This window comes from Poecilia formosa, unplaced genomic scaffold (assembly GCF_000485575.1).
Source record: "Poecilia formosa unplaced genomic scaffold, Poecilia_formosa-5.1.2 Scaffold49, whole genome shotgun sequence".
Taxonomy (NCBI): Eukaryota; Metazoa; Chordata; class Actinopteri; order Cyprinodontiformes; family Poeciliidae; genus Poecilia; species Poecilia formosa.
Window position 1 is genome coordinate 831828 of NW_006799988.1, and position 24156 is coordinate 855983.

The 24156-nt window shown below is 41.6% G+C and overlaps 2 protein-coding genes across 2 annotated transcripts; both read right to left on the bottom strand.

The window, feature by feature from the left end:
* Positions 1-156: 156 nt before the first annotated feature.
* Positions 157-9594, bottom strand: LOC103138357 (zygotic DNA replication licensing factor mcm6-B-like). The gene is made up of 18 exons (XM_007552516.2): positions 9337-9594; positions 9051-9197; positions 8796-8906; positions 8637-8724; positions 8380-8541; positions 8140-8305; positions 7904-8052; positions 7250-7400; positions 7020-7161; positions 6776-6917; positions 6587-6694; positions 5105-5260; positions 4817-4945; positions 4385-4549; positions 4150-4273; positions 3648-3836; positions 3404-3543; positions 157-3304 (listed from the first exon to the last, which is right to left on the bottom strand). Exons 1-18 carry the CDS (start codon positions 9432-9434, stop codon positions 3194-3196), a joined length of 2478 nt encoding a protein of 825 aa, XP_007552578.1. The 5' UTR covers positions 9435-9594; the 3' UTR covers positions 157-3193.
* Positions 9595-16784: 7190 nt separating this feature from the next.
* LOC103138356 (C-X-C chemokine receptor type 4-like) lies at positions 16785-22015 on the bottom strand. Its single transcript, XM_007552515.2, has 4 exons — positions 19556-22015; positions 19261-19463; positions 18896-19179; positions 16785-17753 (listed from the first exon to the last, which is right to left on the bottom strand). The coding sequence occupies exons 1-4, from the start codon at positions 19592-19594 to the stop codon at positions 17155-17157; spliced, it is 1125 nt and encodes a 374-aa protein (XP_007552577.2). The 5' UTR covers positions 19595-22015; the 3' UTR covers positions 16785-17154.
* Between the last annotated feature and the right edge of the window lie 2141 nt (positions 22016-24156).

Below are 24156 nucleotides of genomic sequence, written 5' to 3' on the forward strand. Positions count from 1 at the left end.
TATATATATATATATATATCTTTGCTAAAGTAAGATAGCATTGAGAATCAGTTTCACCTCATACTGGACTGAGCAGAATTTGTTTTCATTAACATATTAGGAATGTACGTACGGCACAACTAAAGAGGAAAGAATCATTAGACGGGATTTATTTTTAGTAAATTATAAATATTTCAAACAGATTTGGGTTTATCAAAATACACATCCAAACATCTGAAGGGACATTTCAACTTGAGGTTTGTCTAAAAAAAAAGCATCCTGGAGATCTAGTTGTAGGTTTTTAAAAGGGCATTAAAATCTTTTGTTTTGCTCTTTCAAGGAGAGATGCACTTTAATGTTTTTTTGGGGTTTTTTTAATAGTATTTTTAAAGTGACAAAATCCATTTAATTTAATCACTGTAACTACAATTAATTTCCCACGGGGAGGCAAGTTTACAGAAAGATCTCCAAGGTAAAACACTGCCTTAAAAACGTGAAACAAAAAAAAATGCATTTTAGTCGACACAAAACATTTTCCCTAGTTTTTTTTTTCTTCCTGTTGAGATTTGTCCATTTTGTAATTTCATATTTCTTGAGCTGATTTTTATTCAACCTGCTTTGATCGCCCAGGGCCACAATTAAATACATTAAATAAATAAATCTTTAAATAATTTTTTATTTAGTTTTATAATTGAAGGTCTGGAAAAATAAGTTGCATTTCATAAGCAAATTCATATGCTCCTAATTAATTAAATGTGTAAAAAATAAAAATAAAAAAATGCATATTTAAATGTGAAATTCATTTTAAAGTTCTGATATTTCTTTAGTTAATTGTTCCAATCTGATATAATGCTAATGTAACATTTAATTGGTTAATCTTCACAGCATGTCAGATTATATTGTGAAAAGTTGCCCTCCAACTGCCGTTAAAGTCATAATGTTTAAGTTTGCAACCAGAAATAATTATTGAATATTACGTCCTTGTTGTTAATATTCTTACTAACGGCATGTTGGATTCACATTCAGTAAGTTATTTCTGTAGTTAATTTACATTTTAAAGGACATGCTATTATTTAAGGATTTATCTAGCTTGTAAATTGTGGCACATTTGGGCTTCCATAGGGAGAGCCTGACTTAAATCTGCTTGAGTGAAACGAGGGTTTTCCCGCTTGGTCCTCTTCATCGTTGGGGGTCAGGGGTCGTTCGCATCAGCCCTGCCGCAGGTCACAGCGAGCTTTTAATCCCGTCGGTTCGGGGAAATCTCCAGCAAACAAACCCGGATCGTTTTTCTCAGGGAACCTCAGATCTCCGTCGCTTGCTCTTTCCGGCAACTTTCCCCATCACTGTCTGCTCATCTGTCGTTTAGTTTTTCTGATTTTTGCAGAGATCTTTGCTTTCTTTCTTTCCTTTCTGGCTGTAGAGGAGCTTGTTTAAGGTTCGGATAAGCATTCTAGATCTGATTCATGAGATGTTTCAAAATTTGTCTTTATGGTTTTTTTTTTTTTTAAGCTTTCTTGTCCCACACTCTATTTCCTAAATCATTTTAAAACTTTATAGTTTAACACTGCCAAATAATAAAACTAAATAAAAAAAAATAAAAAATCTAAGAAAAACCTAAATCATCCTGTTGGGAGTACAGATGTTGTCGCACTCATCTATTTTTTTTTTTTTTTTGCATTTCATTTTTGCCTCTGTTGGAATTGTTTACTACAAAACCAAAAATATTGTTTCACTATTAATCTGGCTTTACTCAGCTGCAAACAAAAACCTGTTGAAATGGATCAGTTCATGCATTGTTGACTTTTAGATATTTTTTTCCTTTACATTTTAACATTTCTTGTGGAAATGCTCCATAAGGATTTTATTCTTCTTACGGGAAGCATTTCTGAACACAGTATCCGTTTCCCTAGAGGTTTTAATTTCACTTTTATTGCTGTTTTTGTTTTTTTGACATTTGAGTGGATCAGGAGAGAAGAACCCGCTCTGCTGATCAGGTTTTGGAATTGACCCGGACAATGTCTCGGAAGTATGGGTTCAGTGGAGCCGCATCAATTACCGCGTCAGTAACCGAGTGTGCGAGGCGTGAACGTTCCCCCGAGGGATTTTTCTGTAACGCCATGTTGAAGTTCCTGCTTTGTCCCTCTGGTGCACATCAAACGTCACGCAGTCATAATAAAATCTTTAGTCTGTTTTAAAGATTTTTCCTTTCTAAATCATGGATTTTATCAGGCTTTTTAGAGGCCGCCTTTGGGTTTTTTGTGATGAAAGCGTTTGAGGAGCAACTCCTTTTTTTGGCCTGTCTTTGTTCCAAGATGTTGGTCCAGGTTTGTATTTTATTTTATTTTATTGGCCTTTTCCCTTTGTGTTTCTCCGCCTGTTTTTTCTCATAATGTTTGAACGTCAAACGTGGGACTGAAGTCTTTAGACTCTGGTGCAATAAGCGGACATTTGAAACTTTTCGGGAACTGAAAGCACACCCTGTGTTTATGTGTTTGTGGTTTTTTTCAGATTTGGAACAAAGTAGAGAATTCTCATGATTAAGATGTGCTGTACATATCCATTTAATAAAAAAAAACTTTTGTTAGAATATGGCTTGTTTGTATGTTCTTTTTGTAAATAATTAAATTTTCAGTGGATATCGTGAAGTCGATGTATTTATAAAGCACTTTATAAACAGCTATCAACTACACCAAAGTGCACATACGGATAAAACAATAAATTAAAGACAGCACAACTAGATTGCAATGTCAGGCCTTGTCATGTTGTGACAGTAATGAGTTCAACCAGAACATAATGAAACTAGTGTTTCCTGTTGCCAGTGAACTGATCTGACCTAAACCCACAACAGAGTCTGGAGAATCCAAGCTACGCTGCACTGACGCAGTAACACAAAACGATTACAAATAAGCTCTCAAGTGATAATTGAAATGCATCTTCACCAACACGGATCAGTTTAAGAAAATTTTATCAATTAAACCAACATTCCTCACTCTTCATGTCATAATAACAATAATAATACAGCTTGAAAACAAGTTTTAAGTGTTGGTATTTGTATATCATACAGTTCATACAAAGTTCAGAAAAGCTCAACGGGCAGCGTTTATTTACAACACCTCACTTTGTTACGAGTCAAAAAGCAATCTTTGTACAGCAGAGATAAACTCAAACATCTGGAACCCTCCGACCAACGTCAGCAAAACACGTCTGACGTCGTTCAATCCTCCAGGATGTAGTTGGGGTTGACGACCAGGACGCCGTCTCCTTCTGAGCTCTCGGACTCTGAACCCTTCAACCCCACCTGAGACAACTCAATCAGGATGTGGTCCTAACGGGAAAAATTAAAAATAAATAAAATTCATCCAGAATTCAGCGTCAAGACAACAGGATTTAACAAAATGTTAAAAATAGTAAGAAGTTGACTCACGTAGTGGACCAGCCGGTGAATGACCTTCTCTATCAGCCCCTTCCTGTTGATGAGTTCTTCCTCGGAGTCGATCTCCGACTCGATCTCCTTCAGATACCAGTTAACCACCGCAGTCTTCTTCAGCTCCTCCTCTTCTTCAGCTACATTATGAATTAAAAGATGGCAGAGATACAGAGATGAGCAATGTGTGTGTGTGTGTGTGTGTGGTAGAATAAATCATTCTAAATGTGAGAGTTCTCCTCACCGTCCTCTGCTCTGCGCAGATGCAGCACCAGCAGGTTGGAGATGCGCTTGTACTCGGCGAAAGACAGACGGAGAGACGGCTTGGGCTGAGCGCCGAGGTCCGCGTGTCCGTTGACGTCTCCGTTCACGTGGCCGTTGACGCCGTCCACGTGGCCGTTCACTCCATTCACTCCGTTTGGGATGTTGTTGCCTACAGAGGGAAACGTGTTACTGTAATCCAGCACTTAGTCACACGATAAATTAAAATGAGCTCAATACTTTTAATTGTTTTGGGGGGTTTTTTTAACGCCACACTTTTTTCTTCCACTAAACTTGTCAATAGTCTGCACTTGTTTAGCAAAGACCTTTTTGCAGTGTGGCTAAATATTTCTGCATTAAAAATCCCTGCTTATAGGCTTTGAACCGACATAAAAAGCACAAAATACCAAATCTAATTGTTCAATCAACCAGCAGGTTGGGGGCATCGCGTACCCACCACGGATACACTGAACGATTGACCGTACCGTCCTCCTGCTGGGACTCTTCCTCCGTTTCTTCCTCCTGCTCCAGGTTGATGTCGGGCGTCTCCACCCTGATGATGGACTTGTTCAGAAGACGGAAAGCTTCCTTCACGTGTTTAGGCTGCACCTGGTTGCACGAAGAGACAGAGCCAACCACAGAGCTCACGCAAATTAGACAATGCGCGAAAAAAAAAAAAAAAAAAGGGGGAACAGATCTTGAGTCAGTCTGCAGCGTTACCTCGTCGCAGCAGTGCATGCGCGCCATGGCCTCCGAGAGGCGGATCATGCTCTCCAGCTGCCGCACCGTTATCCTCCAGGCGGACTTGGAGACGCTGCCGGAGCCGTCGCGCTGACGGAGACGCTTGTACTGCTCCACGATGAACTCCTCCGATTCGCTGGAGATCTGCGTTGGAACGCGGCACAGAGACGACGAGCATGTTTAGTAGAGCTTAGACTGACTTTAACAACAGACCCAAGCCTGAAGCAAACCCAACGTAATATGAGATTTAGCAGTGTGACTTCTCCCTCATATCGACCCAAGCAGCAGGGGTCTGAATACGTCTGCTAGACTGTTACACCAGACACTCGACATCGTGATACATGGAGTTTGCATAGTTTCTACGATTGGCCAAGAAGTAAACGATGACGGAAGGAGTTAGGCTCCGCCCACCTTGGGCTTGAACTGCCGGGCGAACAGCAGGTATCTGCGGATCTCGTCCAGAGAGTAGAGCCTGTCCACAGACTCCTCCACGCGGGAGTGCAGGTCCACTATGCGTCTGGCGATGGCGTAATCTGTGACCTGGGAATACACAAAAGTCGATTACATCAGACGACTTTTCTTCTTCTCCTACAGAATTAACAGGATGCAAGAGAGACAGGATGAACGCCGCAGCTTGAAAAACAAACAGGAGATTTAAAAAAAGCAGAACATGAGCGACAGGAAAAGCAGAAGGCGCACCTCGTTGCATTCGTCCACCAGGATGAAGAAGAGGTCGAAGCGGCTCATGATGGGGGCCGTCAGGTTGATGTTCTGCTTCAGGCTCTTGCTGCGGTCGTAGCGCCCGCTGACCGGGTTGGCGGCGGCCAGGATGGAGGTGCGGGCGTTCAGGGTGGCCTGCGGCGGGAAGAGGACGAGTCTGAAACCGCTTCCAGCCAATCGGACCCAGATATAATTCAACACCACATGGACCCAGGAATGCGTCTCATCTTCTGACTCCTCGACTCTACGTCTATGTTTTGGGATACTTTTAACATTCCAGCCGCAAAGTTAAAGTATTTTAGGTGATAAACTAAAAATACAAACTTGAAAATGGAAGGAAAATAACCGGTGTGTTTTTTAGCACTTAATCTGAATCTTTGGGAGTCCATCATAGATCCTGTTGAGAAAATAAATTTGAAATAAGCTAGTTTTAAAACTTAACATGTCTTGATTCAAATGGCCTAAATTGTGGTTTTAAATCAGTGACTTATTCTGGCCTGTTGACCTTTGTTTTGCCTGTGGCTGCAGCGGATGGTTTGCTAGGATCGTTTGAACTGCCTTTTGTCTGTGTGGAGAGCAGTACAGGAGAGGTTCCGGCTTTTTGCACTCATCTGTGAAAGGCCGTAAACACTGCAGGGGTTTTAGGCTTCAGATAAGGGGTCAGAGATAGCTCCTGGTTGGAGGAGCAAAGATACGCCTTATTTGAATAAATTAAAGAAAAGAAGATAAAACTTTCTACACAGAAGTAACAAATCAGATTTGCTCTTGCAGCTCTCCAAAGATGTCTTTGCACGTCTTTGCTTTTCTTCTTCTTTTCCATTTATGTCAGGTAAATGAATGTATGTCTCCGTTGTTCTGCAGTTTCTGGTGTAAGTTTATACATTGTCTTATATTGGATTAAACTCTGTAATTCTGTGACGTCAACACGCATTGTTGTTTTCCTTGTGGCCACACGCGGCCCGCCGAGGGGACCTGGGATCCAGAGGAAGAGAGAGCCAAACTTTTTCCAAAGTTAACCTATTTTAGAATTTTCTTCCTTAACAATCCTCATGAGGGTTGAGGCGATTAATCAAATTAATTGTGAAGAAATGATTATTGAAATAACTGTCAATTAATTGTTAGCTGGATTGCGATAAATAATAATATTATTGTTTTGAGACCATTTTCAAGTAATGTATTGATAATGGCACAACAATGGAAGGATACCTTCTCAATGAACAAAAAAAAATGGAACTGGAAGATATTTATAGATATGCAAAATAAAACATGGTCAAAATCAATAACTAAAAATGAAAAAACAAAAAAACACTTGCAACCAAAACCACAAATACGATAAATTACAAACAAAAGTACCCTTCAAAAAAATATTTATTAGGGTGGAAACCAATCCAATTTCAATTTATCGTAACTGATTCGCTGCCTACTGAGAGAAAATGTGAAACCGTCTGAGGCGTTTGTCACCTTGACTCCAGCCTTGGTGATGCTGATGGTCTGCTGCTCCATGGCTTCGTGGATGGCCACCTGGTCCTTCAGGTCCATCTTGTCGAACTCGTCGATGCAGCACACGCCCTGAGAGCAAACACGGCCCGTTTCAGTACAGAACGTCCTGCCGAAGCGCAATGAGATGCGTACCAACTCCTGAGCCCTCACGTTGTCGGCCAGCATCAGAGCTCCGGCCTCGATCACGAACTCGTGGGACTCCTCGTCGCGGACCACCGCGGCAGTCAGACCCGCGGCGCTGCTGGCCTTGCCGCTGGTGTACACGGCTCTGGGACTGAACTCCTCCACGTGCCTGAGCGAACACACAAACACACACATAAGACGGTTAAAGTCTGAATAAAGGCGAGTCGATGTTTTTTTTTTTTGTTTTTTTTTCCCCAAGCATGCTCCATACTTGAGGAACTGGCTCTTGGCGGTACTCGGGTCTCCGACGATGCAGACGTTGACATCTCCCCTCAGTGAGGTTCCCTCCATGGTCGTCTTGGGAACGCCTCCGAACAGCATGAGCAGGATGCCGCGCTTCACCTCGTCGTTCCCTTAAACATCAACCATAAGCAGTCAGCTGAAAGGTCAGAAGCCTGGAAGAAGAAAAAAAAAATGGCCAGTGGAGGCTGGAGGTCTGACCGTGGATGGTGGGGAAGAGGCTGGTGCACAGGTTGTGGTACAGGTTCTTGTCCTGGCTCATCTCAAACACTTTCTCCCACTCCTTCTCCGTCATCTGACTCTTGATGCTTTCGGCCGTTTGCTCCTCGTCACGCAGCTCCTTCCCTCCAAACTGAAACAGGAAGAGGTGAACGGGGTGTCCGCAGGTTTCAGCAAGTCGATTTTAAGACTTTGTAAGACCTTGAGTGTCACCTTGAATGAAATTTAAGACCCCAAAAAAAGAAAAAAGCTAGCTAGCTAGCATGGATGTGCTAACAGCTAGATACCGGTAGCCTGAAGAAGTCTAAGCAAGACAAACTTTTGCCAGACAAAAAGTCCCGTGAAAGAGAAAGGAAAATAAACACATATACAAGATTGAGCATTTTATGATAACATTTAAGACCTGTGATTAACGTATTTAAGGCCAACTTGTTTTTTTATTAATCTTATGCCCTTCATTTTAGATACATAAAAATAATAGATTTTATTTATAATGAACTCTATTATTATATTTTGTATCTCAGATATTTAAATCTAAGACTGAAAATTATTTTTTGAAGAAAGCGCTGACACTCTGGAGAAGTTACACCAGACACCAAAACATTGCTAGTGAGGATGTTGGTGTGTGTTTCTTACTCGTGGGTTAGTCGGGGCCACGTTACAGGCCAGGAAGGCCAGTCTGTATGACAACTCTCTCACTCCCAGGGCCTTCAGTCCTCTCAGCCCCTCCGACTCCAACCCCTGAGGGCGTCCAGGAACACGAGTGCTGGTCTCCGCTCGCAGGCCTAAATAGATGAAACCCACAAAAACGGTCACTAAAGTCGGCACGGTGACATTAGAAGTGCTTCAGCGCCTGGGGTTTTAACCCGTACCAGGAGTGCTGAGCTGGGAGACGTCCGGCACGACGATGAGGGTCCCCGTGAAGTCGCAGCGATCTCCGGCCTGAGCCGTCTCCACGGCCTCCGCCCTCAGGATGATCTCCAGCGAGCGAGGGATGGAGCCTCGAGGCAGCTCCGCCTGCGTCTCCTGGATCCGCACCTGCACGAGCGAGAACGTGTCAGATGCCTGCGGGCCGGGAATGGTTTGGGAACGCGAAACCTCCTTCACGCTACCTTCTGGAAGTCGATGAACTTGGATTTGTGCGTGTCAAGGTGGAAGCGGGAGCGGTTGTTGCAGACGGGGTTCCTGCAGATGGTCGGCGGGGAGTATTTGAACTGCTGAGGGACGTCCTTGATCACCGCCTGGCAGTCCATGCACAGGAAGGTGCCGCTCACCTGCAAAAAAAAAAATACACACACAGGAAGCAGAAAATGCGTTTAGGTTCGTGGACAAAATGCCAAAAACCTCAAAGTGACACGAGCCCTCTTACCAGCTCAGGGTGGACCGGGTGCGTCCTCACCACCTGACCGCTGATCTTCACCAGGGTGCCAATACGCATGGAGGACAGCTCACGGATCCTACGTTACAGACAGTAAATCAATGGCTTTCACCTCAAAACCAGCTGATTCAGGACTGGACAGTGTCTCACTTGTGTCTGGTGGGCAGATCCTCAATAGCGACGTAGAACTCTTTGTTGAGAGGAACATTCCCATGATCCCGGGCAAAGTTGCGAACAGCCCGGCAGAGGAAGGGATAAACCCTGGAAACGATTAAAGAACTTGATCAGTCTGGGGTTGTGATGATGGATGCGGCTGCTCCAGATGGGTTGGTGATTCCAGCTCCGTCAACTTCCGTATTGGTTGTGTTACAAATCCAGTAGCTTGTGAATGAATGTAGGCTTTACCTGTAGTACTCCTCCTGGATGGTGGTGGCCAGCTCCTGGTTGAAGCCCTCCAGGTCTAGGAAGCTCACCAGCAGGGTGTTCCTCTCGGGCCTGATCAGCTCCTCGGCCTCCCGCACATACTTCACCTCCCCATCCCCGGTCTGAAACCTGCTCAGAACATAAAACTCTCATCAGTACAGCCGTGCAGGCCTCCGTCGTCGCAAATACGAACACCACGTGTTGTTACGATCAAGCGAGAGGCCCACACACAATGCAGCACCTACTGCTCATCTTCTCCTCTACTTACTCCTCTAAGAAGGCCTGGAATAACTTCTGGCATTTTTCAGCCAGCTCGTCCTTCACGGTCGTCCCGGCATTCTCCGCGGTTGCTGTGGCAACGTCCATGATGCAACACCTTCAAAACTGTAGGCAAAATACTTTAAGAAGAAGGTTTCTGCAGCGGACAGTTCGTCTCTTCTTCCGTTCCTTCAGCTCGCTCCCCCGCTGACAACAGAGGACTGTTTCGCGCGAAAAGTTAGGCCACGTGACGTTTGGCGCGCCACTCTCGGCCAATCGGAGCTGCCGTGTAGATATTTTTCCGGTTTGTAGCCAAACAGAGGATGAAACGTCAAATGACGGGTTGTTCCTCTGCGTTTTTTTTTTTCTTTCACCGCGGTGCGGTGTGTTTCCTACGGTACGGAGCCCCCCAGGGGACATGGGGATTTTTTTTTCTTTTCGCGGGGTAATCAGTCATCTGACTGTGTCTCCATTGTGTTCGTGTCTGAATGGTTTAAAGGGCAGCTTTCAGTGCCTTTCCATCTGAGCCTTAACAGACACAAACATGCAGTAAATAAATCGATTTTCAATCAGTTTTTTGCACCAGAGCGTTAATAATAATAAACACGTTTTATTATTATAAAACACAACAAACTAATGGTGGTAGTCGGCCGCACTGGGTTAACTCAGGGACTCTCATCTGTCCGTGTATCAATCAACTCCTAACCTCTTCTTTGTTCTGTCACAATTATCGATTTTTTTATTATTATTTTTATTATCATGCTCCGAACTTTGCGAGGACTGACCACCCAGCTCACCCGCTGCCTCATACACACACAGCCAGCAACGTCACCTTCCCATTCATACTTGATTACGTCACTCCCACATCGACACGCCCACCACCAGGTGTCAAAGCCGCTGCTCCTGTCATATCAATAATTACTTATTTCATTCATATGGCTCTTACAGAGCCTGATTGAAAATCGATTTATTTACTGCATGCATCTGTTAAGGCTCAGATGGAAAGGCACTGAAAGCAGCCCTTTAAACCATTCAGACACGAACACAATGGAGACGCAATCAGATGCCTGATTACCCCGCGATAATAACTCAATAGTCCATGGAAAAACCTTATAAGCTTGTATTAAAGCAGAAAGTACGGCGGCCACAGTAAAAAAGGCTTACAGTATCAATTATGCCACATGAACTGATCAGTAGATTATTGCAAGGGAACGCAAAACCTTTTGCGAGGGAACGCAAAAGAAAAAAAAAATCCCCATGTCCCCTGGAGGGCTCCGTAAGAAAACGACTGTTAAAGTTTTATTATATTTATTTAACATAACAGGTTTCAGAATGGCTCAGGACCAAACTAACAATTAGCTTCCAGTGCCTTTGAGGAATATTAATATAAAAACAATACACGGAAATCCATCCATTTATTTTAATTTTCCATTAAAATGTAAATGTATGGATTAACATTAAATGATCAAAAGTAAAGCTATTGTGATGCTATTTACTGTGAATAACTGTGTTTCTTAAATTCAGACTGTTTAAAGTAGACTTTGCTGACCCTGAAGATAAAATTAAAGCTACATGTACTGCTTTGTAATCAGGAATTTTGAACATTACAAACACACACACAATAATAGCAACTTTTGTAATTATTAAAATGTTTTTTCACCTAATATGGGTGGTAATACAAAACCATCTGAAAACATTAAGACACATTTGAAATGAATAATATGTCACATCTTAAAAAAAAGAGTAATGATCTCATTTCAAGCTATTGCTTTTAGCTTTTGAAATGTATTTTAATTGAAATACCTTTCAGTTACAATTTTGGCATGACAGCTTCTTGGGTGCACAGCTGCTGTTAGTTATACAGAAACTGATTTAATATAAACACATTTCGGCTAAAGCCACGGTTTGCAGAAATGTTGCAAAGTTTAAAAACGCAGCTACCAGCAGGGATTTTACCGTAGCACAGTGAAGACAGTCATCAATAGTTTGAGAAACTATGGCACAATGCAAACGTTTTAGAGAAAATGGATGTTTCCCCAGAACTGATAAAAAGACAAAAACTGTTTTCCCTCTTAAGGGAGTTCTCACTGCTTGTTTTTAAAAGCATTACCTGGATAGCATTGTTTTTTCACATGTGATGTGCACTGTGTGTGATTGGTTAGAAATGTGGGGCTGACATGCTGCAGTGGGAGAGCCCTATGCATGAGTTTCTTGTGAAGTACAAAATGTTTTGGCCTAAAAGATCTTTAAACCTTGTCCTGTAATCTCAAGTTGACAAATTAATTTCCCCACATTATATTTTTCCTACCAATCTGTTCAGGGTGGGTGTGCCCCCCGTTTCACTGTAATAGTTAGACATGATGCTCAACACAGACAAACTACTTCAATAGCACAACAGACTTATGGGCCTTAGGAGATTTGAATAATTATTATATACCACAACAGAATTTATATAGCTAGAATAAACGACGTAGAGTTTTATGACTGTGCTCTTTTATGTGCACTATTATGCAAATAAACGACAAAAATTCAAAACAATTTAATCTATTCTGTTTTTGAGGGACCATAAAAATATTGTTGCAATTCCCTCAAACGGCCGCTTGGTGGCGTCGATCACTCATGTTACGAGTAACATGATATTTAAGCTAATTCCTGACTGTTTGATATTAAGGCAGCCACTACAGTTGGAAATATAACATCCCTATAAACTTTATAAAGTTACTTTAGTTAGTTTTTAGTAAAATAAGTATTTGATGCGATACAACCCACAAAGCAACGTTTTGGTTCCCACATAATGGTTAGCTGCCTGTGTCTCACACACACACACAGCATAGTCAGTTGCATTAAGATAAAACACCTCCTGACCTGAACTCGTTTCACTATCATATTTTTCACTACAGGCTTCTTTAAAAACTTATGGCAGCAAGAAAGGAACTGCGCTCTTGAACAATTAGTTGATAAAAAAAAAAAGTAAGAAAATTTGGAGCTCTTCTAGCTCCATTGGTGAACTAATTATTAACTGCAAATAAAAAGCAAATTGGTTTCTTACTGGTATAGATGTTAACATTATTGCTTTGCAACAATGTTGACAAGAAGGTTTTGGATTTAAATTCCTATCAGAGCCTTTGTGCATTGAGTTTGCTTCTTCCTGTGCACACATGGGTCTCTCTGGGTATTCTGGTTTCTTCCCACTGTCCAAAAATATGCATGGTAGTGTAATTGGCCCCTCTAAATTGTCCCTGGGGATGAATGTGTCCTGCACGTCTTGATGTTGCTCTGTGAAGGACTGGCGAATCTTTCTCAAAAACCAATGACCTTAGGTGATAGGTAACAGTCCCTATGCAAGGATAAGTGGGTATAGATAATGGATGGAAAGATGAAAAAGAAATCCTGTGTCAATTTTCTTTTCAGCATCCCAAAGAGGCAGCTACCAGTGCCCTGCACAAGAATACTTGCACAGATTTTGGGGACAAGAAAAAATATCCCATTTGGCCTCTGGTCACTCTCTGCAGCTTTCTGTCCCAGCACCACATGAGTTCTTCTCTGAAACTCATTGATCTCTATTTTAGTGTTCACACAATTCTCACGCCTACACCTGCTGAGGTCAACTCAGAGACCCCTGCCAGGCTATTGGTTTCACCTGTCACATTGTACGGACCTGCCAGGAACAAGGCAGGAAGTTATTGTGGACCATTTGGATGCAGCCCAGCCTCTCTCCCCTTTTTGACTTCTTCTTTTGTCTTGACCTCTGGTGTTCCCACAATTGTTCAGTGACAGGAAGCTCAGCTCATATGAATATGAGGGAACCCGACCATCTGTAAGGCAAAACACAAAAGCCCACCAACACTCCCACAACAGCACTGCCACAATTGTTGCTACAATGTCTGAGAAGAATCAAGAAACTAAAAAATGGTTTTATCACCAATTATTTTGGAGAGTTCTTTTGCGTGCATTGTGAAATAGACCAAACCCAGCAACAGCTAGTTATATCTAGTGCTAAATACTGATAAAGTGCAACATTTAGCATGCAAGACTCAGGCACAGATTAAATAGCGGGCTACTTGTACAGACATTGAACCTCCTCATGCAGACGAATGAAACTTTTGATGCCATCAGGCCAGATCAAGCAGGTGAAAAATAAAACAATGGGAAGAAACTGTTGCACGAAAGGCAGGATATGAACAAGAAGTGGGGAAAAAAGTTTAAAGGAGGCTGTTTCCTGGTGTGTTTGTGTTCTGGCTGTGACACATTGTCTTTATTTTGGTGACGTGCTTCTTTGCACTAAATTTCAAACCAAGCCTAGTCAAGTTAAGGGTTTCAACATTCACGACAGACAAACCGATTCACTGTCTTTCTGGTCCTCAATTTTACGCCACTAGGAATTCTTCAGGATGTATTTATAATTTAGCATTATATCAAACTCACTCCTTCTTCTCCATACAAAACGAGAGTACTGTCGTGGTTTTTCAGCCTCTGTTAAACATATTTTTGGATTATGTGTAATTAACTTTATTTGAGATAAATGATTTCAAGATCGATAAATATATACAAACACTTGTTCCTCATTCTAAATATGTGTAAAGAGTGATCTGTATTAATTTCTGAAAGGAAATAATTTGTCCATTAGTTAGAATTTGATAGATTTGTAATACTTGAAAATAGATCTGTGTAACTTATCAGTGATACATTATGTTGTATTATGGTACTTCAACATGTCAGCAGGGTTACTTTTGCTGAATAAGATGAAAGAACAGGATGCTAACACAATGCTAATAGAAGTACTAGCTTCCTTACATTCATTTTTGTCTCTGTAAATATGAAACATGCCAAATCCCATTGCTTTTTGTTGTCAACTTTTCAGTGTTTTTTTTTTCTTATTCAGCTTGAGGTTTATGTATTACCAAGCTGCAAGCTTAGCATGTTAGCACGTTTACTTGCCTGAAAAAGGACAGTTGTGAGGACTTTTCTCAAAACCTCTGCGCCTTGTAGCATAGTTTCTTCTTTCATTTTTGTATGTGGCTAAAAATGTTCATCAAATCTGGTGCAGGAAGGCAAAGGCAGAAAAACAGAAGGTAGCCTATAAGAGGGAAATGTTTCAGGGAGAAACCCGATCATGCCATTTGGTCTTATTTTGACCTGCTAATTAAAGAAAAACAGCTTAAGCTTCCAAGTAATAACAGCAAAGTAATTTGAATATTTTATGGAGCAATACTGTATGTAGTTTGTCAAATAATCCAATACACTAACATTTGCTCTTTTCTTGGAACTCATTAAAAACTGTTTGTTTTAGTTACAGCAGTCTTGCTTATGTAGAGAACTTAAAAAAGAGGGGGGGGAAATAGATTTAAAAACACATCTTACAGTGTGTTCATAAAACCACAAACCTAAAGTAAATGCAAAATGCAGCAGTAGATTAAAGCATGAATTAAACACGAGGTTAAACAAATTCACTAAGTTCTTACAGCTCATACTTTGTATGAAAGCACAAAACAGGGAAAAGGTGCAAGAAAACGTTGGCTTTGCCAACAGCCCTGAAAAGGACTTTGCTTTCATTATTAGAAATTAATTGGCTGTCTAATTAAACTGCATAATTAAAGAAGAAGGACTTTGGTGAAAGATGTTGACCAAGAACTGAATCATTACCAAATCAGAGTTGCAGTTCTCCTTTATGAAGTTCTCCAGAAGACTCTCCACTATTCAGGCATTTCAAGCAACCCACTTGAATTTTACCATACAAGATTGTCAGACCAAAATGTAAAAATTTGATCTTAATGGCCTTATTTCTGGAGGAAAACAAACCCGGCCCATCACCTGGCTAGCGATGTCCCTAGTGTACAGCATGGAAATGGGAGCATCGTACTGTGTGAATGTTTCTCTTTGGTAGGAAGATGGTGATTAGGCCACTTATTCTTGTCATTTTAACATATTTTAATAAATAATAAAAAAAAGTTGACTTTGTCATGATGTAGTATTGTGTAGAGTTTGTAAGGAAGCAATGAAATAAATTGGAATAAGGCTGTAGGTTTAAAACCCATTCCAGATGCTTGTTGACCAAAGCTAATAGGTGATAGCAAAACTGACTAACTAATAATTTTGTTTTTTGTTTTTGTTTTTTTGTTGTTGTATTTTTTCAAACTATGTAGCCCCTTTGTTTTCTTTTCTTTAACATTTTTCTTTAAACGAGAAGGTGACTGGTGATTTAGTCAAATTAAACAGCAAAACTCCAACTCCAATTAAAACAATCAACTTTCTGCTATAACAGGCATTATTTGCGAAGCTGCCTCAGACCTTTCAGAGTCACTGGTGTTTAGTGAAGCAACTCTCTGTGTTGATGAGAGCAGACCTCCTCGGGGCGTTTTAATTGTTTTAACTGCTTGTTTTTCCTAAAATGAGCAGCAGGAAGTCTTTCCTGTTTTGAATACACTATGAATAGAAGGGAATTGTGTGTGTTTTTGCTTCTGCCTATGCATTCGTGAATGTGTCCATGACGGATGGGAGAAGGTGGGGGTTGGGAAGGATGGCAAACCACAAACCAGGTAAGTGTGTTTTCCACATATGGCTCTGTAGATACACGATCCACTTCAGACCTGGATGTAGACGGTGATTCATGACTCGGCTGCCACGGCCGACTCTCTTCAGCATCTCCGCACGATGTGGTTTATTTTCCTTTCCTCTCTCACACCACTCTCTTCTTCATCACCTCCTCCTCGTCTCATCAGGAAACAGGAACTTCCAGCTTCTGTTTCTGTCACTTCCAAGTGGAAGTAAGAAATGTGGGAAGCTCTCCTCTCGATGTGTGTGCATTGGGGGTGTTGGAAAAGGCCAACCTCTTTGACCTGCTTGTTTTTCCTCCTCTTCCCACGTAGAGCAGGCAAACTGTTTATAAAATCAAAACAAACCGAGCTCGGTTTCACACACTGCGATTGAAACACACCTGGTTATCACACACCCGCTCTCGGGACGGTTTCATTTCTCGAAGCCTTGCTTTTGCCCCGCATCAGTGAACCCAGATGCCATGCAGCTCAGTGCTAACCAAGTAACGTAAAGGGACGGACGATGGTCAATGAGATCAAACATCATCAGTGCAACACGTTTTTATCCATCTTAGCATGTTCGGCTGTGATTCTCCAGTTCTCCCTCACAGCACAGGTTACACAAAGCACAACACAAGTATTTCCAAAGAGCAATTAGGGATTTGAAGCTTTGAGATAAGAGCAGCTATCAATGGGAGATCAGGTAGGAAAATAAAGCTTGGTTTTAATTTCCAAATTTCCTGCTACTTTTTGGTATTTATTTTAAATGTGTTTCCTCATCTCTGTACCAGACTCTGGAAGGACAGGAACTATGTTTATGGGTATTATGAGAATATTCGTTAGCTGTGAGATACCGAATGGACAACAGGGAATTCAATCAGTTTCAAACAGGAAGCACAAACAAAAAAAAACACACTTTCATTACTTGGTTTTATATATTTTATTACAAACATGTACAAAGTTACAATATGTACACAGGCAGGGGCGCAACTTTGCACTTTCTGAAGTGTAGAAAGTGCATGTGCAGTAGATCACATCATTTACACATGCACCAACAGCTGTTAAATACAGAAAATACTGACTAGAAATCATTTTTACATAAGGAATATGGTGCATGCCCTTTTTGTTTTTGCGCCACTAAACACAGATATATGAATAATATTTACAAGTGAAACTCTACAGAGGAGGAGAAGTCATGGACCAGCAGACTGCACCTCATTATTCTCATAATTTCTTTAAACCTTCTTACAATTATCACATAATATGTACAGAAGGCAGCGCAGCTCGGAGAGACCTTAGCTGGAATGTAAACTGGAGGATTCCGTCTCGGGGGTCATTGAAGTCCCGTTGCGTCTCCGGGGTAAAATCTTCAAACTGGAGGCCCGACTCAGAGTCAGGGCCCTCCGGGCCGAGCTCTTGAACCCGGCCCCCAGAAACGCGTAAAGCAGCGGGTTTAGGCAGCAGTGTGCGAACGCCATGGGCTCCGCCACAGACAACCACACGCCCAGAGCCGCCTCCAGCCTGCAGCAGCGGGGCAGGACCTCCAGACGCAGCAGCGCGTCCACGGAGATCCCCGCTCCGTACGGGAGCCAGCAGATGAAGAAGCAGAGAACCAAGGCGATCGTGGTCCTGACCGCCCGCCGCTTCTGCCTCTGGCCCCCCAACGGGCCTGGCCGGGTCAGCCTGGAGACGATGACGCAGTAGCACACAAGAAGGACCAGACCAGGGATCACCAGGCCCACCAGGACCAGCTGAAGGTGGAAGACGGCCACCCAGACGGGGGCGTTTTCTTCGGGGTAGAAGCGCTGGCACACGGTGGCGCCCTCTCCGCCTTCCTGAGTCCGAGCAAATATCATATCTGGGACGGCCAGCAGGGTCGCAGGCAACCACGCACCTGTAGAGCAGGAGGACAAAATGAGGTTTCAGAACCTCGTTTGGGTTTGTGGATCATAGCACCATCATCTCCAGTAGCTGCGTTTCCATTAACCGTAAAAGTGTGCAAATTGAAATGACTAGAATTAATTTGCTTAATGGAAAAAAGCGTTTTCGAGAAATCTCACGGTTTTCGATAAAAATTTTAAAAAATCGTGCTAGGATGAGCTGTTTTTTTTTTTTCCAGTCACGTCGAAATAGGTCTATTTCGTAAAACTGCAATGGAAACACTTTCTTGGCATCCTAGTCAACAGCCGGATGTTATTACTGGTGAAAATGACGAAGAAGACGACAGGAAGTAGGAGGAGGATGTTGATTAGCTTAGTTTTGTTTAGAGTTTTTTTCAATCCCTCTGATAGTTGACAGATGGTGAGCGCTAGGCCATGCGTGAAATATGAATATATTATACTCATATCATGTAACTGTTTACATCAGTCTCTGCCAAGGTTTTTAATGGCTTATGGCCTAACATAACAACAATAATTTGGTTTATTTAGCTCGTCATACAGACAAAAAATGTGTTTATTTTTTCAAGTCATATTTCCACTATATTATTCATTTCCTACGTTATTAAGTGTCATAGTTTCAAAATATTTAATTCACAAGCATAAATTAAATATGCTTGTGAATTACTATTTAATATTTTCAGATTAAATGTTTAGTTAGGAAGCTAGACATTCAGTTCCCAACTAAATGGTAAGTCTGAGCAAAACATGTATTTCTCAAAATAGATATTTAGCTACATATTAAATATTCATTTTGCTAACTAAATATTTACATACAAATTAAATATTTAAACATTTAAAAATATTAATTTAACTTTCAAACTAAATATTTAGTTTTCAGACTAAAAGTTTTGCTCCAAATTGAATATTTATTTTGCTAACTAAATATTTAGTTAATTTAAGTAAAATATTTAAAAAAAAATACAGTTTAGCTTTACAAATGGCATCCCAATGAAACTTTTCATCCAGCAAGTCAAATGTCAGAAATTTTTTATGAATGTCTGTCGTTCTGTCTTGTTTTATCTTTTCAACGGTGACCTCAGATGTCTCTTCTGGTTTTGGTGTAAAGGAGAATGCTGATCTGCTGCTTGGTACTCACCTACATAAACCGCCTTGTGTGCCAGCAGCTGCCTCAGCTCACCGGTGTTTGTGCCCGTTGCTCGGACCACTGCCAAGTAGCGGTCCAGGCTGATGAACGCCAGGATGAGCACGCTGCCGTACAGGTTGACGGTGTAGATCACGTGCACGCCGATGCAAGCGGCCCCTCCAAAACGCCAGTCATCCAAGGCTGCATCCACTGCCCAGAAGGGAAGTGCCAGAACAAAGAGGAGGTCGGCAGCAGAGAGATGGAGTCGATACCAGTCTGTCAGGCTGCACTTTGACCTGCAGGCATAGAAACAATCTGATCAATGCACTCATTTTGTCTCTCAGTGCACCTGCTCCCGCTTTCCTGTCCTCTCTCACCTGCGCTGGCAGCCCAACACCACGACCACCAGACCGTTTCCGGTTATGCCCAAGACGAAGATTATGGCGTAGACCACGGGCAAGAAGACCCGATGAAGCTCGGCGGTCATCCCGTGCTCCACATTGCAAGACTCTTCCAGGTTCTCTCCATCGTCCCAGAAGCCAGAGCCAGAGCCTGTGTCGTTGAAGTCAAGGTAGACGTGCTGAAGGCACACGATAGAAGATGAAGAAAGGTTTATTCCCAGATTTGTGAGAGTTCTCTGAAAGTTGTGGTGTGCAGCTGAGCCAAGCTTACCTCATAGTACGACATGATGGAGGCGGTCTCCCTTCTCATGAGAGTGAAGCCAAGACTTCCTTCTCAGGGTTTTTATAGCCGTGCTCATGCTCCACCTCCAAACACCCCAGTGCATCTGTCTGCCGGCTTTTTTCCTGTTTTCGAGGTGTCAGGTGTTAATACTGGATCTATCACAGGATGCCATGTGCGTGTCTGAATTGTTTTAGCCCCTGAGACCTATGGCTTGTAATCCTCAGGGTCAATTGGCAATAGGAAAGACCGCTGCTGAGAAGCAGACAAAATGTGTGTGTGTGCGTGTGTGTGTTGCTGGGTTACATCAGGACAAGCCGACAGTGAACGTATACGTGCGTCACTGTCTTGCACGATGCATGAAAGCATGTAGAAATGCACATGCATGAGAGGGAGAAAGATAGAGAGATCCCTGATGAAAAAAATAGAGTGTTACATCCTGTGAGATGGCTATCAGACTTCCTCTGGTCAGTTCTGGTAAACACCAGGCTGCAGGACCTGCTCTGATCTTCGCCAGTGAAGCATCACGGCTGTGTCTCTGGCATCAGATTGTCACCTCTCCAAGAGAAAAGTGAAGGAGCGCTCTGATTTTAAGCTCTGACTTTATGAAGTCGGACTGTGCCAACCGATTCACATAAGGAGAAACAGTCTAATTGAAGGGCATTTAATCTAATTTGAAATCTGTAAGTATAACGCACTTTGCCACTTTTCCCATGAAGTTTTGGTAGATACAGCCCAATCCGAAAAGCATTCACACGCACCTTCTAAATCATACCAAGTTATTCTCCTTCCTCAAAATTCTACACACCAAAACCTCATTATGACGATTTTTGCTAATTTATTAAAAATAGAACGCCAAGTAATCACATTTATGCAAGTGTTCACAGCTGTTGCTCAATACTTTGTTGATCCAGCTTTGACATCAATTACAGTCTCAACATGTTTTTAAATATAATGCCACCAGTTTGGTCTATTCTTCTTCAGGTTGGATGGAGACCTCTGTGCCAGCATTTTCAGATCTCTCCAAAGATGTTCAGTTAATTAAGTTTGGACTCTGGGCTGGCTTGGCACCTCCAGAACATTCCCAGAGTGGTTCTGAAGTCTTTGAAATCTTGGCCTTGTGCTTTGGGTCGTTGTCCTGGAGGACATTGAACCGTTTTGTTTTGTTTCGTTTCTCCTGGTCAGAGTCCTTCAGGTGCCTCCCAATGTGCAGCCATGTTTGTTTTATTAAAAAGTGGCTTTCATCTGGCCTCTCTACCATCCAGACCCGATTGGTGTATTGCTCCAGAGATGATTATCCTTCTGGAAGGTTCTCCTCTCTCCACAGAGGAAGGCTGGAGCTTTGACAGAGTGACCATTGGGCTCTTGGTCACCTCTCTGACTAATGCTCTTCCCTCTCCAGTCGCTGAGTTTAGACGGCCAGCTCTAGGAAGAGTCCTGATGGTTCCACACTTCTTCCATCAACCAAAGACGGAGGCAGCTGAGCTCATTGGGACCCTTCAAAGCAGCAGAAATGTTTCTGGATCCTTCCCCAGATTTGTGTCTGAAGACAATCCTGTCTCAGAGGTCTTGAAACAATTCCTATGGTTTCATGGTTGGTGTTTGACCTGTGACCTGCACAGTTAACTATGGGACCTCATATGGACAGGTGTGAACTTTAACAAATCAAATCCAATCAACTGAATTTGATGTTTCTAAAAGGTGGAGGTTCACTCCATCTTTTAGAAACATCTCAAGGATGATCAATAAGCAAAGGCTGTGAATACGAATGCAAGTGTGTATTTGCGTGGTTGTCTGTTTTTCTGTTGTCATAATGAGATATTAGTGAGTACAATTTTGAGGAAAGAGATTAATTTAATAACATTTGGGATAGGGTTGTAACATAGCAAAATGTGGGAAAAGTAAAGCGTGAACACTTTCTGAATGCTCTGTGCATCATCCAAGTATCTTCAGTCATTGTGGACGGTGATGCTGTGGTTAGGATGGATCTCTTAGATGTTCAAACTCAGGCATTTTAAAGAACATCCTTTAAATGTTACGTCTGAAGCCGCATCATGTCTAAACAGCTTATTTGAATAAAGGACCGCATTCCTATCTCCCATCTGCGTCTGATGTAGACTCAAGTGTCTCTGCAGACACATTTCCTGACTCTGCTTTGACTGGAAATCTCCATCCTCTAACAATTCACTTAACCCATAAGTAAACAGTGAGCCTACTCCAAAAACAAACTTTAAGAAAACTGTCACAAGCGTTCCCCCCTGGCCTCTTATCTGCTTCTCACTTTCCCCCCACCCTTCCTCAATGTTCTCTGCTATCAGCACAAAAAAATCTCCCAAAACACACCACCGCTTGGCTGTTTGGGGAAAACATGCAAATTAATGAAATTAATGAAAAATATACATTTTTCATACTACTTTTTTTCAGAAAAAATTCTATTTGGAGATAAACACGTGTATTCCCCCTATTGTGGGAGAATAAAGGATATTTCTATTATTTGGAACATCTTATTGATTTTTTTATGGCTATCACAACAACTGCAGAAGTGGGCAAATCGCTGGGTTTGACTACACCCAGAAGTTTCCAAAAAATAATTGCAGTTTTCTTTCAACACAACGAATTACTTGTTAGTAAGACAAATAATTAAACTTATCAGTATTTGGGAGGTGGCGCCACCTTGTGGACTGAAATGCTGGAAGCAAGACTACCGTTTGATTAAAAAACAAAAAAGCTTAGTAAAAAAATTACAACTGTTGCATTCTTTGCAATAATACAGTTGTAATGCAATATGTTGAATCTAATAGTATTATGAAAATAGTATAATTGAGAAGCAGTTACTTGTGAACTGAGACGATGAGGTTTATGTTACATCTGGTGTAACACTAACATAGCATTTATAAAAAAAAAAATACAACAAACAAAAAACATCAACATGGTAGTGTGATGGTCAGGATACTTTCTAAAATAAGAAAAGCTGTAGCCTGCATGTCCTAAAAAAAAGGGCAAATATTGATATTTAAATGGTTGAAATTGCTTAAACATTACAGACGTAGGTAGATACAAAAAACATCATAAGGAAGAAACTGAAGGAATCTTATTCTGATATGAATCAATGGCATCGGCTTATGTTGTATGTGGATGAAGATATTTTAAGTACTATGTGACAGAAATAAGTATACTTGTACCAAAGTACAAGTATACGCTTTAGTATCAATGTATTTAGTCTTAGACTTCTCTTTATGCTTTCAAAAACCAACTATACTTCACTGTGCTATTCTTAAGCATTCACAATAAACATTTTGTTCTATGATTGGCATTTCCTTGAATTTTGTTATCAAAATTCAAGGAAATTTGATTTGTTTCCCTTTTGCACGAACAAAAGGGAAACAACACCTTGTTTGTGGTGTACCTAATTTTGAGGTCACAGCTTGTAAAGATGTGTGAAGTCTTAAAATGAATTATCTATTGCATCAGCAAGTAATCTTAGGCTGAATTTAACAAGTAAGATTTTTTTTTTTTTCGTCGGCAATAAATGTGGCAGGTGTTGCACTACAGAGTGCAACACCTGTAGTGCAGGTGCAAAAGATAAACTGGTAAAAATGTTTAAATACATTTATTCACAGTTAAGTTGCATGGGGATTTCAATTTAATAAATTTTTAGCAAAAACACAAACAAACAAACAGATGAACGTGAACATCTATGGAACTGCAACAATACTTTAAGGAAAACAAATCCAACAGAATTAGAGTAGTGAATTCAAACAACTCTTCAAAAAGAGTTAAAATAATCAGAGGCCCTCTGCTTCGATAAAGACGGACGCCTCTGACCGTGTTGTTGTTAGGATGTTTCTCTGATTATCACGCTGCTGCTCCCCCGCAGCTGAACGAGAAGATCTCTGAACTCGCACGTCTTCTTCGGTGCTCTCCTTGGGGCGCGGACGTCTGCTGATGCTGGGGCCTTCGGGGCCGCTGATGACGGAACGAATTCTGTCACACCGTCCTCAGCACAACCCTCCGTTTCTGGACTTATTTGATCTCTGGTGTCGCTGACGCTGCTCAAACTCCTGATTGGGTTGTCGACCATGGCTTTTGTTTTTGTGTGCTGGTGCAGACTGTTGTTTTGGAGACGCTGCTGCTTAGCAACGCGGGAACCTTGAGAACTACCCCTCCTCTTCCTCCTCTTCTTCCTCTTCTTCTGATTTTCTGCCATGGAATTGGCCCGTCTCAGGTTCCTGGCACGGATGGAATATCACATATGAAGCTTTTTTACCCAATGGTGTATAATTGCTATATCTAAAAAAAAAAAATAAAAAAATAAAAATTTCTCTGCTTGAAAAGTCAAAAATGTTCAACTTTTGAAATTCTTCCACACTTTGTTTTTTACAGAAAATTTCTGAGGTTTTTTTTCTAGCAAATTTAAAATTTTTAAACATTTTCTTTGTTCTTTCTAGATTTACGTACAATGACCCTAATACGTCATTGTTGTTTTACATGAAAATAACAAAACTGTAAAAAAGTAAGCACACAGTTTACCTCTTGAGGAAAATGTGCGGCCTCGAACAGGGTGAGGATTGCTCTCCTCGTCTCACAACGAC

What these genes read in the sequence shown, in the direction of transcription:
- LOC103138356 (XM_007552515.2), bottom strand. Translation starts at nt 19,594, where the DNA reads ATGAGAAGGGAGACCGCCTCCATCATGTCGTACTATGAG. An exon ending in CCATCATGTCGTACTATGAG is followed by an intron (nt 19,464 to 19,555) that starts GTAAGCTTGGCT and finishes GTGTGCCTTCAG; the next exon opens with CACGTCTACCTTGACTTCAA. An exon ending in GTGTTGGGCTGCCAGCGCAG is followed by an intron (nt 19,180 to 19,260) that starts GTGAGAGAGGAC and finishes CTATGCCTGCAG; the next exon opens with GTCAAAGTGCAGCCTGACAG.
- LOC103138357 (XM_007552516.2), bottom strand. Translation starts at nt 9,434, where the DNA reads ATGGACGTTGCCACAGCAACCGCGGAGAATGCCGGGACGACCGTGAAG. An exon ending in TTCCAGGCCTTCTTAGAGGA is followed by an intron (nt 9,198 to 9,336) that starts GTAAGTAGAGGA and finishes TGTTCTGAGCAG; the next exon opens with GTTTCAGACCGGGGATGGGG. An exon ending in ACCCGGTCCACCCTGAGCTG is followed by an intron (nt 8,542 to 8,636) that starts GTAAGAGGGCTC and finishes TTTTTTTTGCAG; the next exon opens with GTGAGCGGCACCTTCCTGTG.